Source organism: Zeus faber (assembly GCF_960531495.2).
Source record: "Zeus faber genome assembly, chromosome: 1".
Classification (NCBI taxonomy): Eukaryota; Metazoa; Chordata; class Actinopteri; order Zeiformes; family Zeidae; genus Zeus; species Zeus faber.
Window position 1 is genome coordinate 623,199 of NC_137193.1, and position 15,717 is coordinate 638,915.

The 15,717-nt window shown below is 49.1% G+C and overlaps 1 protein-coding gene and 1 pseudogene across 2 annotated transcripts in view; both read right to left on the reverse strand.

Moving 5' to 3' along the window:
* The window catches only part of LOC307238073, a 154,896-nt pseudogene that overhangs the window by 105,920 nt on the left and 33,259 nt on the right, over positions 1–15,717 (reverse strand). The window lies entirely within an intron of this gene.
* bop1 (BOP1 ribosomal biogenesis factor) lies at positions 1,393–11,827 on the reverse strand. Its single transcript, XM_080014208.1, has 16 exons — positions 11,687–11,827; positions 8,688–8,882; positions 8,488–8,601; positions 8,048–8,202; positions 7,738–7,855; positions 7,539–7,640; positions 6,689–6,904; positions 6,036–6,197; positions 5,205–5,285; positions 5,013–5,082; positions 4,036–4,168; positions 3,719–3,899; positions 3,326–3,617; positions 3,131–3,215; positions 2,529–2,636; positions 1,393–1,653 (listed from the first exon to the last, which is right to left on the reverse strand). Exons 1-16 carry the CDS (start codon positions 11,798–11,800, stop codon positions 1,500–1,502), a joined length of 2,280 nt encoding a protein of 759 aa, XP_079870334.1. The 5' UTR covers positions 11,801–11,827; the 3' UTR covers positions 1,393–1,499.

Consider the following 15,717-nt stretch of genomic DNA (forward strand, 5'->3'; position numbering starts at 1 on the left):
TGGTGCGCTGACGTCAGAAGCAGAAGGTGCGCTTTTACCAAACGCATCAATATTATTAGAAATATGAAAATAATGAATCATATAAATATTATGGAAATTATTATTAAAAATATTCAATATTATTACTTAACATAATCATATGAATCATAATTGTAATGTTATTATTAATAATATTCATTATTAATTTCAATATTACCACGAATTATTAATGTTAATATTACTTTTGTAGTAATAATATTAATACATTCAAGTTTATCAGTGTTTTACATTCAAATAATGATGAAACGTCAAACATGAACATCCACGACCCTGCATCAGGCACCATTACTACACCTCTACTACACCCCTGCTACACCTCTACAACACCTGTACTACATCTGAACTACGCCCCTACTACACCTCAACAGCCCTACTACATTGGTACTACACCTCTACTACACCTGCACTAAACCTGTGTCGTTTAGGCCGGTACGTGTTGGTAAGTGTGAATGTGCACTGTTTGTGGGTGTGTTTGTTTTGTTTTCCACCTGTCTGTCTCTCTGGTCTACCCGTCTTCTCCACTCCTGGAGCACCTGGAGCCAATCAAAGCAATCGGGATAGAGATGGAGCTGAGGACGACACCCACCCGACAGCTGGCAGCCCCGCCTTCAATTCGACAGCTGGCAGCCCCGCCCTTAATTAGACAGCTTGCAGCTCCGCCCTACCAGCTGACAGCGCCACCTTTAATTAGACAGCTTGCAGCTCCGCCCTACCAGCTGACAGCGCCACCTTTAATTAGACAGCTTGCAGCTCCGCCCTACCAGCTGACAGCGCCACCTTTAATTAGACAGCTTGCAGCTCCGCCCTACCAGCTGACAGCGCCACCTTTAATTAGACAGCTTGCAGCTCCGCCCTACCAGCTGACAGCGCCACCTTTAATTAGACAGCTTGCAGCTCCGCCCTACCAGCTGACAGCGCCACCTTTAATTAGACAGCTTGCAGCTCCGCCCTACCAGCTGACAGCGCCACCTTTAATTAGACAGCTTGCAGCTCCGCCCTACCAGCTGACAGCGCCACCTTTAATTAGACAGCTTGCAGCTCCGCCCTACCAGCTGACAGCGCCACCTTTAATTAGACAGCTTGCAGCTCCGCCCTACCAGCTGACAGCGCCACCTTTAATTAGACAGCTTGCAGCTCCGCCCTACCAGCTTGGTGGGTATTTCCTTAAGTTTCCTCCCTCCTTGGATCCGCTAGTTCACTCCCCCCTTTTGGTAGTTCGGGGTTGGTACGACCCATTGATTTCCCATCTTTTGTTCCGGAGTATTATGTAACATATGTAGTATTACTGTAGTATTGTGAAATATAACTGTAGTATTATGCAGCATTACTGACAGTTTTACAAACTTTAGACAAAAAGTTTTATTAAAAAAAAACAATTGAGGCTGATTCTGATAAAGCACGGTCATACAAAACGGTTATCAGGTGACGGCTGTTGGGTGACGGTTGCTCGGTGACTGTTGTTAGGTGAAGAGGCGGATGGTGGCGTCGGCTCCGGCGCTGAAGACCCACGGCTGCACGGGGTGAAAGGTCACGTCCAGGACTCCAAGGTCAAAGGTCAAAGCGTGACCCTTCAACACCTTGACCGGAACGATCAGGGGGTTCTGCAGCAGGTCACTGGGGAGGAAGGAGACGCCCATATAAGGACATGTGGGAAAGCGGTGAACCATATAAATGCTCTTGTAAAAGCACATGTTGCCCCCGGATGCTGCGCTCGTCAAATGAGCGTGGCCTGGCTCTGCCGGCCATACAGCCACGGCAATCCAGGCTATTCTCATTTGTAGTTCCACGTTGGTGGAACGAGCTGCCAAAAATGACCAGAGCGGGGACCTCCCTCTGTCTTTAAGAAGCACCTGAAGACCCAGCTCTTCAGTGAGTACCTCCTGTCCTAACCTACAATTACTTAGCACCACCTTGCAGTATTTATTGTTACACTAATGTTGTTGTTACACTAATCTCTGTCGCAATGGAGCTTGAATGTTATTCTCCCTTGTAAGTCGCTTTGGATAAAAGCGTCTGATAAATGACTAAATGTAATGTAAATGTAATGATGGATGAGGGGGATGTCCCTATAAGGACATGTAGGAGGGAGACATCTATATACATCTAATACTGTGTGTAGGACTACATGGGTGTGCAGTCTATAAAGTGCAGTACTAGTACACGGTGTGTAGTATATAAAGCGCAGTACAAGTACAAAGTGTGTAGTTTAGTGCAGTACTACTACACGTGTGTAGTACAGAAAGTGAAGTACTAGTACACGGTGTGTAGTATATAAAGTGCAGTACTAGTACACAGTGTGTAGCACATAAAGTGCAGTAATAGTACATGGTGTGTAGTATATAAAGTGCAGTACTAGTACACTGTGTGTAGTCTATAAAGTGCCGTACGAGTACACTGTGTGTAGTATATAAAGTGCAGTACTTGTACACGGTGTATAGCATATAAAGTGCAGTACTAGTACACAATGTGTAGTATATAAAGTGCAGTACTTGTACACGGTTCCATGGCAGACGATGACTGATCCGTCATCAGACCCGGAGGCGAACAGCGGGTATCTGGTGTGGAACGCCACTGAGCGCACGGCCCTCTGGTGGTGTCTGAAAGAACAACAGGACAAAGTGATAACCAAGAGCGCCCCTCAGGCTCCCCTGACATCACTTCCTGTTCTACTACATCTATCGGCACACAGAAGAAGAATCTTTATTTGTACCAGTAGCAGAACTATCAGTCAAAGTACTAGTAGCAGAACCAGTACTGGTAGCAGTAACAGTAGCAGTACTATCAGTAGAAGTACCAGTACTAGTAGCAGTACCCCTAGTATCCGTACCAGTACCAGTAGCAGTACCAATAGCAGCACCAATACTAGTAGCAGTACAAGTAGAAGTACGAGTAGCAGTAGCAGTGCCAGAACTAGTAGCAGTCCCAGTAGCAGTACCAGTAGTAGCAGTACCAGTACTAGTAGCAATACCAGTAGTATCAGTAGCAGTACGAGTGGCAGTGTCAATACTAGTAGCAGTACCAGTAGTATCAGCATCAGTAGCAGTACTAGTAGCAGTAGTACCAGTAGTAGTACCAGTAACAGTAGCAGTACCTGAGCATCTTGTAGGGCTTGGTGGACAGGTCCAGGTCAAACCAGGCCAGTCTGCAGTCGTAGCTTCCACAGATCACGTTGTCGCCTGGAAGTGAAGATCAGAACACACTAGTTACCGGTTAGTTGGTTACATAACTAGCAGGCTAACCAGAGAGCTAGCCAGCACAGGAGCTAACTAGCAGGGGAGCTGGCTACCTCCAGGGTGCACGGCGAGGCTGGAGATCCACTTGGCGTTGGCGTGCAGCTTCCTGCTCAGCTCCTGCTTGATGAGGTCGTACAGCCTGACGTAGCGCTGCGTGGCCACGAGCAGGCAAGGTCGGCGTGGGTGGAAGGCCACACTTGTCACCAGGCCGGGGCTGCGACGGAATGGGCTCTGGCTCCGCCTCCGGCTCACCTGGTGGATCAGCACCTGCAGGTGGCTGGAGGAGTCGGGCATCACCGAGGCCATGTAGTCTCCTTTGCAGTGCCACGCCACCTGCTGGACAGCCTGGGACACACGGAAAGTAGAGACGCCGCACAGGAAGTTGAGACGCCGGACAGGAAGTTATAAGGAGCACAGGTTCAACAGGCTGCAGTTCAGTGTCTCACCTTTGGGTGGAGCAGCTTCAGCCGCACCCCCTGGTTAAACTCCTCCCCCTCAACGCTCATCCAGGCAACAGGCTCCTCCCCTTTTTCCTCTGGCGGCTGATAGGATGACAGCAGCTGCTCCGTAGCAGCAATAAGCGAGCGGTCGCCGAGTAATGGACACAGCAACCACACCTCCGAACCCCTGGATGCATACAGACAGGTTCTTACACAGACAGACAGCTTCTCATAGACAGACAGCGTCTTACACACAGACTAGTTCTTACACGCAGACAGCTTCTTATAGACTGACAAGTTCTGATAGACAGACAGCTTCTTACAGTGCGACAGCTACCAGGCAGACAGACAGGCTGGGGTTCCATGCCACGTGTCTGACTGCTCCACCTGTCTGCAGTGTCTTCAGGCATCGAGCAGAACAAACTTCCCAGAAACGCACCGAGCCGTCGTCACTGCCTGGGGTGAGACGGGTAAATGGTAAATGGACTGCATCTTATACATATAGAGAAGAGTTTGTCTTCAAGGCTTCGAGCAGACGACGAGCTCCCTCGTTGGACAGACCACACTTATACAGCGCTTTTCCAGTCTTGCGACCACTCAAGCTCTTGACAATACACGCCTCACATTCACACTTCGATGGCAGCGACAACCGTGCAAGGAGCCACCAGCTCATCCAGAGCACTTTAGGGTTCAGTGTCTTGCTCAAGGACACTTCCACGTGCTGCCAGGAGGACAGGGGGATCGAACCAGGAACCCTCTGATTACTGCACGACCCACTCTACCTCCTGCGCCACCAGTAGTATAGTGCTAGTACTGCTGTAGAAGTACAGTAGTACTAGTGGTTGAGTATTAGTAGTACTGTAGTAGTACCTGAAACCAGCCACTGTCTATTTGGTGTAATAGTAGTTGAACTGTAGAAGTACCTGAAACCAGCCGTCTATTTTGTATTGTAGTATAATAGAAGTACTGTTGTAGTAGTACCTGAAACCAGCCACTGTCTATTTGGTATTGTTGTATAGTAGTAGCACTGTTGTAGTACTGTAGAAGTACCAGAAACCAGCCATTGTCTATTTGGTATTTTAGTATAGTAGTAGTACTGTTGTAGTAGTACTGTAGTAGTACCTGAAACCAGCCACTGTCTATTTGGTATTGTAGTATAGTAGTAGTACTGTTGAAGTACCTGAAACCAGCCACTGTCTATTTGGTAGTGTAGTATAGTAGTAGTACTGTTGTAGTAGTACCTGAAACCAGCCACTATATTTGGTATTGTAGTATAGTAGTAGTACTGCTGTAGTAGTACCTGAAACCAGCCATTGTCCATTTGGTGAAATGCTGATGGAACGAATCAAACTGGTGTGACCCCGGTACACCTGAGTACACAAAATACACATTAAATACAAACTAAACACACCCAGAATACTTTAAACACTGAAGAGGATGAAGTACTAGAACACACATACAGTCCATAAACATAAATTGCATGTACTCTCACCAGGGACTGTGTCGTGGGAAATGGCTGGAGATCCTTAGGTTTGGGAAGTTTGGGAATCAGGTCCTCAGGGTTCACACTGACCTGGGGGGGGGGGGGGGGGGGGGCAGTCAGATGAGTTTTCCCAGTTCCCATGAACGCAGCATCGCTTCAGACACAAATTAAGTTTTCCCAGTTCCCGTGAACGCAGCATCGCTTCAGACACAAATTAAGTTTTCCCAGTTCCCGTGAACGCAGCATCGCTTCAGACACAAATTAAGTTTTCCCAGTTCCCATTAAAGCAGCATCACTTTAGACACAAATTTAGTTTTCCCAGTTCCCTTGAACACAGCATCGCTTCCGACACAAATTTAGTTTTCCCAGTTCCCTTGAACACAGCATTGCTTCCGACACAAATTTAGTTTTCCCAGTTCCCGGGCACAGGACCCGGGCCATGGGCGCCAGGCACGGACCACAGGCCCGGATCCAGGTCCCGCGCCGACAGACCGACACCCCGACCAAACCGCGCAAGGGTGAGGCCCGACCGCTGCCGACCAGATGCCCCACCCGGCCACGAGCGCCCAACCACGTTGCGGAGTCCTGCAGCATCACTTCTGATACAAATTATTTTTCCCAGTTCCCCAGAATGCGGCATCGCTGCCGACACGGAATACTATTTTCCCAGTTCGCCTGAGCTCAGCATCGCTTCCTGCTTTGGGTGTCGTACTTTACAGGTATAGTACTAGGTGTAGTACTAGGTGTAGTACTAGGTGCAGTACCCTCATCTTCCTCTGGCTGGGATACAGTGAACGGTCCAGATAGCGTGTGTACAGTGAAAAGTACTAGGTGCAGTACCCTCATCTTCCTCTGCCGGGGACACAGGTAAAGGTCCAGACAACGTTCAAAACGCTCGTGGATGAAGCGTCCGTACGCTGGGACGTTGCGCAGCGCAGGGAACTTCCTGGGGAGGAAGGACAGCTTCCTGTCTGCAGGGTCCTGCTGCTCCCAGACCAGACGCTGCAAGGAGAGAACAAGTATAAGTACTGTACTACTATACTACTGGACTAATATACTACTGTACTTATATACTACTGTACTTATATACTCATACTACTGTACATACATACCTATACACTACTATACTACTGTACTAATATACTACTGTACTAATATACGACTGTACTAATATACTGCTATACTACTATACAAATATACTACTGTACTGATATATTACTATACTACCATACTAATACTACTGTACTGATATATTACTGTACTAATATACTACTGTACTAATATACTACTATACTACCGATATACTACTGATGTACTAATACTATCTGCAGGGTCCTGCTGCTCCCAGAACGCTAAAATACATTTTATTTTTAGCGTACTTTCAGCATTTGCTGAATGTTGTAATTTGGTACCTGTGTATTGTGGTTGGTACACAGAATGCCTGCAGATCTGTGTATATAAACACTAATACTACTGAGTACACAGAGTACTACCTCCTCCTCGCTCAGCAGGTACTCGGGTGGAGGGTTGTACGACTCCTCGTGTCCAGGAAGTGACATCTTGGGGGCGGGGACGTGGAAGCGGTGCCGACCCAAGATGGCCGCCGGGTCCTCGCTGGCCCACAGGTCGTAGCAACTTCCTGTCGCATCCCGATTGGTCCGTCGAGGACGGATCCAGCCCATCTTGATGGCATGGACCAACCTGGACACCTGAACAAAGACAGGTGGATGTGAGGGAGACAGGTGCAGACAGACAGGGTGACGAGTACAGACAGACAGGTGGACGAGAGACAGCCAGGTTAGCATTCTTTCCAGTGAAGGAATGAAGCTGCATTTGTCCTGGATCAGAGTACTGTAGTAGTACTGTGTAGTACATGTACCTTGTTCTTGTCCAGCAGTGTGTAGTACGGTGTGTAATACTGTAGTAGTACCTTGTTCTTGTCCTACAGTGTGTAGTACTGTAGTAGTACCTTGTTCTTGTCCAGCAGTGTGTAGTACAGTGTATAATACTGTAGTAGTACCTTGTTCTTGTCTAGCAGTGTGTAGTACAGTGTGAAGTACTGTAGTAGTACCTTGTTCTTGTCCTGCAGTGTGTAGTGCAGTGTGTAGTACTGTAGTAGTACCTTTTTCTTGTCCACAGTGTGAAGTACAATGTGTAGTACTGTTGTAGTGCTGTAGTAGTACCTTGTTCTTGTCCAGCAGTGTGTAGTACTGTAGTAGTACTGTAGTAGTACCTTGTTCTTGTCCAGCAGTGTGTAGTAGTGTGTAGTACTGTAGTAGTTCTGTAGTGGTACCTTGTTCTTGTCCAGCAGTGTGTAGTACTGTAGTAGTACTGTAGTGGTACCTTGTTCTTGTCCAGCAGTGAAGGGATGAAGCTGCGTTTGTCCTGCGGTCTCTGAGTGACCGGGTGGATCATCACCTCACTGCTGAAGAACTCCACAGTGGGCTGGACAGGAAACAGGAAGCAGAAAACAGGAAGCGGGGTTAGCATCGGGGGGCGAGGCTACAGGCCGACGGGGAGCAGGGCTACTATGCCGACTCACCTGGTACTCATCGAAGTGTCGGTCTCCGTATTGACCGCGCTGCAGACGGCGAATCAGGTCGAGCTGCTCGTCGGTCAGCACCATGTCACTTCCTGTCTGTTGCTCCTGCACCGTGCGCCTGCACAGTCAGAAAGGGAGACAGGTCAAGACAGGCAGGTCAGACAGGCAGGTGAGGCAGGGAAACAGAGTAAAGGCTTTAGATTAGCAGAGACGTTAGCGCCCCCTGTGGATAGAGGCGGCAGCACCTCCTGCTCCACCCACAGAGCGGGGCTCCACCCCCGTATGGGAGCAGCAGTTTGTCGTATCTCACCAGAAAGCGGGGTTCTCCATCTTGTCCAGGAAGTGGTCCAGCTCGTCCCGGCTCCTGATTGGATGCAGGATGCGCTTCCCGTCCAGGTCGTATCCCACGTGGGGCAGGTCCTGGTACCAGGCCAGAGGCACGTTCCCCACCGTGTTCCTGGTGTCCTGCAAGGCTAGCAGCTTAGCATCATCATAGCTTTGCATCGTAGCTAAGCACGCTACAAGGCTAGCCGCTTAGCATCATCGTAGCTTAGCACGCTACAAGGCTAGCTGCTTAGCATCGCAGCTTAGCATATTTTCCTTTCCCTGTTTTCATTAATAAGATTTCCTGTTTCCTACTTTATGAACTTTATTTGAAACTATATCTTGAAAAAAACAAAGGCCCCTCCCGGCTCCCAAGCCCCGCCCCCCTCCAGGCTGATCAACATGTTGGGGAGAGGCTCCACCCACCTCCTCGTCAGACGTGTCGGCCTCGTACTCGTCCTCCTGGTCCTTCAGGAGGCTGCGCTCCACCTCCGTCATCCCTGGCTCCGCCTCTGTCATCCCTGGCCCCGCCTCCTTTTCCTGTCAGAAGCACGCCCAATCAGGCGTCAGTTCCTCCTCAGGGCTGTGACTTCCTATGTATAATGGGATGTCTACGTTGTTCTCACCGGAACTTCAGTTCGCCCAGCAGGGGTGCTGACCTCCCCGAGGTCTCCACCCTCCCCCTCCTCCTCCTCCTCCCCCTCCACCTCCTCGCTGTCGCTCCCAGAATCCTCCAGTCCAGAGAAGGCGCTGTCCTCACTGTCCTCACTGTCCGACTCGTTGCCATCGGCAACTGGAGGCGCCTTGTTGAACAGCAGGAGCTGGAGGTGGAGCCACAACCATTAAGTTCGACTTGGGTTCGTCATGTTTAAAACTGATTTTAATCATTCAATTTATTTCGAAAACCTCAAGATTCAAGATTCAAGATTCAAGATTTTTATTTGTCACATACATATACATACTTCCATACATATATGCAGTGAAATGTAATGCAACGCACCCGGTGATAACACACTAAGTCCTAGGGAAAAGTACAAAAATAAAATAAAATAAAATAATAATTTTATTTTTTTAAAAACCTGCCACAATTAGTCAATTAATAGCTTCAATTGACAACTAATAGTCGACTAAGAAAATGTGTAGCTGGGGGCAGCCCTAAATAATATTATGGTAGTATAGTAATATGATACTATAGTACTACAACACTATGGTCAGCCTTTCCATTATCCGGTTATTGCCGGTTTTTGAGCAGGAAAACCTGTCCCTCTAATGTCCTCATTCTTAATCCTGTCCACCCTTGTCCCTCCCAATGAAAACCTCCACATCCTCAACTCTGCCACCTCCACCTCATCCACCTGCCTTTTAGTCAGTGCCACCGCCTCTAACTATACAACATGGCTGCTCTCACTACCGTCCTCTACACCTTCCCCTTCACTCTGGCTGGAACCCTTCTGTCACAGATCACTCTGCGCACACTTCTCCACCCGCTCCACCCTGCCTGTACTCTCTTCTCCTCCACTCCACCCTGCCTGTACTCTCTTCTCCACCACTCCACCCTGCCTGTACTCTCTTCTCCACCCGCTCCACCCTGCCTGTACTCTCTTCTTCACCTCTCTCCCGCACTCTCCGCTGCTTTAGATGGTCGACCCCAAGTACTTGAACTCATCCGCCTTCTCCACCTCCACTTCTTGCATTCTCAGCTTTTCTCCGCCCTCCCTCCCATTCAGGCACGTGTATTGTGTCTTACTCCTGCTGACTTTCATTGCTCTTCTCTCTAATGCTGCCTCCACTTCTCCAGGCTCTCCTCCACCTGCTCCCTGCTCTCGCTACAGATCACAATGTCATCTGTAAACATCATAGTCCACAGAGACTCCTGCCTGATTTCATCTGTTAACCTGTCCATCACCACTGCAACAAGAAAGGGCTCAGAGCTGATCCTTGATGCAATCCCACCTCCTCTTTGAATGCCTTGGTCACGCCTACTGCACACCTTACTACTGTCTGACTGCCCTCATACATATCCTGTACCACTCTTACCTACTTCTCTGCCACCCCCGACTTCCTTATGCAATACCACACTTCCTCTCTCGGCAAACTATCATACGCTTTCTCTAAATCCACAAAGACGCAGTGCAACTCCCTCCGACCTTCCCTGTACTTTTCCATCAGCGTTCTAAAAGCAAACATTGCATCTGTAGTACTCTTTCCTGGCATGAAACCATACTGCTGCTCGCTGATCCCCACCTCTCCTCTTAACCGAGCCTCCACTACCCTTTCCCTCCTGCATAAGATGTAGTCCACCTGTGTGCACCTTCCTCCACTCTTGTATGTCACCCTGTGTTCCTCCCTCTTCTTGAAATACGTATTCACAACAGCCAATTCCATCCTTTTGGTGAAATCCACCACCACATGTCCTTCCACATTCCTCTCCTTGACACCATACCTACCCATTACCCGTCACCTATGTCTCTGGTCCCTTGGCCAACATGCCCATTGAGATCTGCTCCTACAAACACTCTCTCTCCCTTGGGGACGCTCTCCACCACTACATCCAACTCACTAAAGAATTCTTCTTTCTCTTCCATCTCACAACCAACTTGGGGAGCGTATGCACTGACCACATTCATTATCACCCCATCAATGTCCAGCTTCATGCTCATCACTCCGTCCGACACTCTGGTCACCTCCAAAACACTCTTGACATGTTCTTCCTTCAACACCATCCCTACCCCATTTCTCCTGCCATCCACTGCATGGTAGAACAGTTTGTACCTGGCTGTGATACTCCTGGCCTTACTCCCCTTCCACCTGGTCTCTTGTACACATAGTACATCTACCTTCCTTCTCTCCATCATGTCAGCTAGTTCTCTCTCCTTACCCTTCATCATGCCAACGTTCAAAGTTCCTACTCTCAACTCTCCTCCACAACCCTTCTTTCTCTCCTGCTGTCTCTGGACACGCCTCCCCCCTCTTCTTCTTCTTGGGCCAACAGTTGCACAGTTTCCACTGGCACCCTGTTGGCTAACGGCACCGGTGGTGGTCGTTGTTAACCCGGGCCTCTACCGATCCAATATGGAAATCAGATTTGTTGTCCACATGTTTGATTTGCATGGTTTTTACGCCGAATGTCCTTCTTGACGCAACCCTCTCTATTCATCCGGGCTTGGGACCGGCACTGATGATGCACTGGCTTGTGCAGCCCCAGTGGCTAGATGGTAGTATAACACTATAGTACTAAATCATTACGGTACAACACACTGAGGTACTATAACATGATGGTACTATAGTACTACAACATTACGGTAATATAACACTATTGTCGTGTAACACTACGGTAGTATAACATTATGGTACTATAACACTATGGTAGTATGTTAGTATAACCCTGTGGTACTATAACAATATAGTACCATAGTACTAAATTGTTATAGTATCATAGTACTATAACAATAGTACTATGGTACTATAATAATATAGTACGATGTTATTAATAATATGATCCTAATAATGATAATAATGATCCCTTTGACACTTCAACTTAAGTAGAAAGTCCTGTTGTTAGCAGCAGCACAGACAGGTACATGGTAGTACTCTGTAGTACTCGGGTCAGTAGTAGTACTGGTACCTCCTCCTCTTCCTCCTCCTCGCTGCTCCTCTTCCTCACACTCTTCTCCTTCCTCTTGCTCATCCCTTCTTCTTCTTTTCCTCCTTCTCTCTCTCCGCCGCTCCGGCTCGGCATGCTAGCTCCTTAGCACCACATGCTAACACGTGGGACGGGGTCACAGGTCACACCGCATGTACTCTTCCGGGTCAACCCGGAAACGATAAGTCGCAAGTCGCGAGCCGCCACCATCTTTGTACGGTGTTCGTTCAGCGCCGATGAAATGACGAAAATAGAAGAAAACGTTTTAAAACAACAAATAAAACGTTTTGAAGATAAAAACAATAAAAATTATGGTAAAAAATAAAAAGTTTCAATAATAAAAGATGAAAAGATTTATAATATGATAAATATAAATGTACTTTATTAAACCCAAAGGGAAATTCCAGTGTTTCAGCAGCAGTGACGTACATGTTTGAAAACATAGACCAAATAAATAAAAAAGAGAAATAATAATAATAATAATAATAATAATAAAATATATAGAAAAAAATAATAATAATACAAAATAAATACAATAATAATAATTATAATTATCATAAAAAAACGTAATAATAAATAGAATGGAACAGAATTTAGCTGCGTGAAAGGTAAAAGCTTAAAGTGTAAGTTAAATGTAAAGTCAAAATGTGTCTTGTGCATTGCCATTCAGAGGAGGAGGTTCCTGTCCTGGAACAGGGCGGAGTCATCGTAGCTGCTGCTGTGGTGCAGCAATGAGCTCCTGTAACGTCCTTATTGAAGGAGCCTCTGGCTGAACACACTGTGTGTGTGAGCAGCAGGTCGTGTAGGGGCTGTGCGGTGTTGTCATGACGCTGAGCAGCAGGTCGTGTAGGGGCTGTGCGGTGTTGTCATGACGCTGAGCAGCAGGTTGTGTAGGGGCTGTGCGGTGTTGTCATGACGCTGAGCAGCAGGTTGTGTAGGGCTGTGCAGTGTTGTCATGACGCTGAGCAGCAGGTCGTGTAGAGGCTGTGCAGTGTTGTCATGACGCTGAGCAGCAGGTCGTGTAGGGGCTGTGCGGTGTTGTCATGACGCTGAGCAGCAGGTCGTGTAGGGGCTGTGCGGTGTTGTCATGACGCTGAGCAGCAGGTTGTGTAGGGGCTGTGCGGTGTTGTCATGACGCTGAGCAGCAGGTTGTGTAGGGGCTGTGCGGTGTTGTCATGACGCTGAGCAGCAGGTCGTGTAGAGGCTGTGCAGTGTTGTCATGACGCTGAGCAGCAGGTCGTGTAGGGGCTGTGCGGTGTTGTCATGACGCTGAGCAGCAGGTCGTGTAGGGGCTGTGCGGTGTTGTCATGACGCTGAGCAGCAGGTCGTGTAGGGGCTGTGCGGTGTTGTCATGACGCTGAGCAGCAGGTCGTGTAGGGGCTGTGCGGTGTTGTCATGACGCTGAGCAGCAGGTCGTGTAGGGGCTGTGCGGTGTTGTCATGACGCTGAGCAGCAGGTTGTGTAGGGGCTGTGCGGTGTAGTCATGACGCTGAGCAGCAGGTCGTGTAGGGGCTGTGCGGTGTTGTCATGACGCTGAGCAGCAGGTCGTGTAGGGGCTGTGCGGTGTTGTCATGACGCTGAGCAGCAGGTCGTGTAGGGGCTGTGCGGTGTTGTCATGACGCTGAGCAGCAGGTCGTGTAGGGGCTGTGCGGTGTTGTCATGACGCTGAGCAGCAGGTCGTGTAGGGGGCTGTGCGGTGTTGTCATGACGCTGAGCAGCAGGTCGTGTAGGGGCTGTGCAGCGTTGTCATGACGCTGAGCAGCAGGTCGTGTAGGGGCCTGTGCGGTGTTGTCATGACGCTGAGCAGCAGGTCGTGTAGGGGCTGTGCGGTTGTAGTCATGACGCTGAGCAGCAGGTCGTGTAGGGGCTGTGCAGTGTTGTCATGACGCTGAGCAGCAGGTCGTGTAGGGGCTGTGCGGTGTTGTCATGGTCCTGAGCAGCAGGTCGTGTAGGGGCTGTATAATGTTGTCATGACGCTGAGCAGGTTGTTCAACATCCTGCTCTCCACAAGCAGCTCTAGGGGCCCCAGAGCGGCCCCCAGCACAGAGCCTCCTTCTTTATCACTTTGTTCAGTTTCTTGGTGTCGCTGGCGCTAACGCTGCTGCACCAACAGACGACGGCAAAGAAAACTGCACCAGCCACAACAGACTCGTAGAGGTTCTGCAACATCCTGCTGCACACATTGAAGGAGCTGAGCTTCCTCAGGACGTACAGTCTGCTCTGTCCCCCTCCTGTAGAAGCCTCAGTGTTGCATTTCCAGTCCAGTCTGCTGTCCAGGTGAACCCCCAGGTACCTGTCACACCCTCCATCACCTCCACCTCTTCTCCCAGGATGGAAACAGTGTTTGGCTAAGTCCTGGTCCTCCTGAAATCCACAACCATCTCCTTCGTCTTGGGTCGCATTCAAGAGGAGGTGGTTGTTTTCCCACCATGCCACAAAGTGCTCCACCAGTTCCCTGTACTCAGTCTCCCGTCCACCGGTGATACACCCCACAACTGCAGAGTCATCCAAAATGTCTGCAGATGACCGGACTCTTAGTTTTATTGGAAGTCTGGGGTATACAGGGTGAAGAGGAAAGGTGAGTGTACAGTCCCCTGCGGTGCTCCTGTGTTGCTAAGCACCTGCTCAGACATACATTCCCTCAGCAGCACAAACTGTGGTCAGTCTGTCAGGTCGTCAATAATCCAGGAGGTGTGGAGGCCTCCACCTTCATCTCTTGGAGCTTCGCTCGCAGCAGTGCAGGCTGGATCGTGTAATTCGTGGCGCCGCCCCTTGCGGTCGCCTGCGTCGGCGCTCCGGTCGACTTCTCGCATTTTAGTATTTTTTTTCCGTTATTTATTATGATGTCCACCAAAAAACGCATCGGCAGTTACCTCTTACGACCGCGATGCACTCGTGGATATAAAAACTTCCCTGAAAGAACAACTTTGGGACTTTTATTCCGTGGGAACTAGAGTGGCCAACTGAATTTCTACGCGCGAAAACTCTCTCAACAACACAACAACAACAACAACAACAAACAACAACAACAACAACAAAAATGGAGCTGCTGTTCCACGGGTGGGCCCAAGGAGGGAGCACCGAGGTAAACGATGCGGCATCAGATCGGTCAGAATGAAGGACGCAACATTACCGTCCACCCTCTGACAAGCATCCTTCTTACAACGTTCAAGTCCCTGGAGAACAAGATGGATGAACTTCGAGCGAGGATTAAATTCCAACGGGACACGAGGAACTGTTACGTCCTCCTGCCTGACGAAGCCATGGCTGAACCCGCAGGTGCCGGAGGATGGCATCCGTCCAGCCGAGTCCTTTTCCGTGTTCTCCGCGCCGAACAGAGCGGGAGTCTGGGAAATCCAAAGGTGGAGGCGTCTGCCTCATGATAAACAACCGCTGGCGTGACCCCAACAACACCAAGTTTCTCTCCTGCTCCTGCTCGCAGAACCTTGAACAGCTGACATCTCATGCCGTCTATTTTATCTCCCCCGGAAATTCAGCACGGTCATCATCACAGCCGTATATATTCCACCGCAAGGCGAACACTGCACCACAGCCAGTGGGACCTGTATGAGTGTTGTGGTGGATTTCAAAACAAACATCCCAACACGGCTGTGGTGGTGGCTGGGGACCCTAACAAGGCAAACCTTAAAAAAGTTCTGCCCTAATTTCCATCAACACAACACGTGTGCCACCAGGAGATAGAACTTTTGGACACAGATACACACACCGTACAAGAACGGATACTAAGACCGTCTTGCTCCCTGCTTTCAGGAAATCTAATCACACCACAATTTCGCTGTGTCCCGTTTACAGGCCTCTGATTTGAATTGGTGGTACCTGGGAGTCCACATCACAGAGGACTTAACATGCACTTTACAAACAGACACTCTGGTGAGGAAGGCGAGGCAGTGTCTTTACCACCTCAGGCAGCTGAGGAAATTCCAGGTCTCGGTGAGGATCCTCAAGTCCTTCTACTCTGGAGCAGTGGAGAGCATCCTGACAGGCAACATCCC

What these genes read in the sequence shown, in the direction of transcription:
- bop1 (XM_080014208.1), bottom strand. Translation starts at nt 11,800, where the DNA reads ATGCCGAGCCGGAGCGGCGGAGAGAGAGAAGGAGGAAAAGAAGAAGAA. An exon ending in CCGACACGTCTGACGAGGAG is followed by an intron (nt 8,203 to 8,487) that starts GTGGGTGGAGCC and finishes CTAGCCTTGCAG; the next exon opens with GACACCAGGAACACGGTGGG. An exon ending in TTCCCACGACACAGTCCCTG is followed by an intron (nt 5,083 to 5,204) that starts GTGAGAGTACAT and finishes TTGTGTACTCAG; the next exon opens with GTGTACCGGGGTCACACCAG.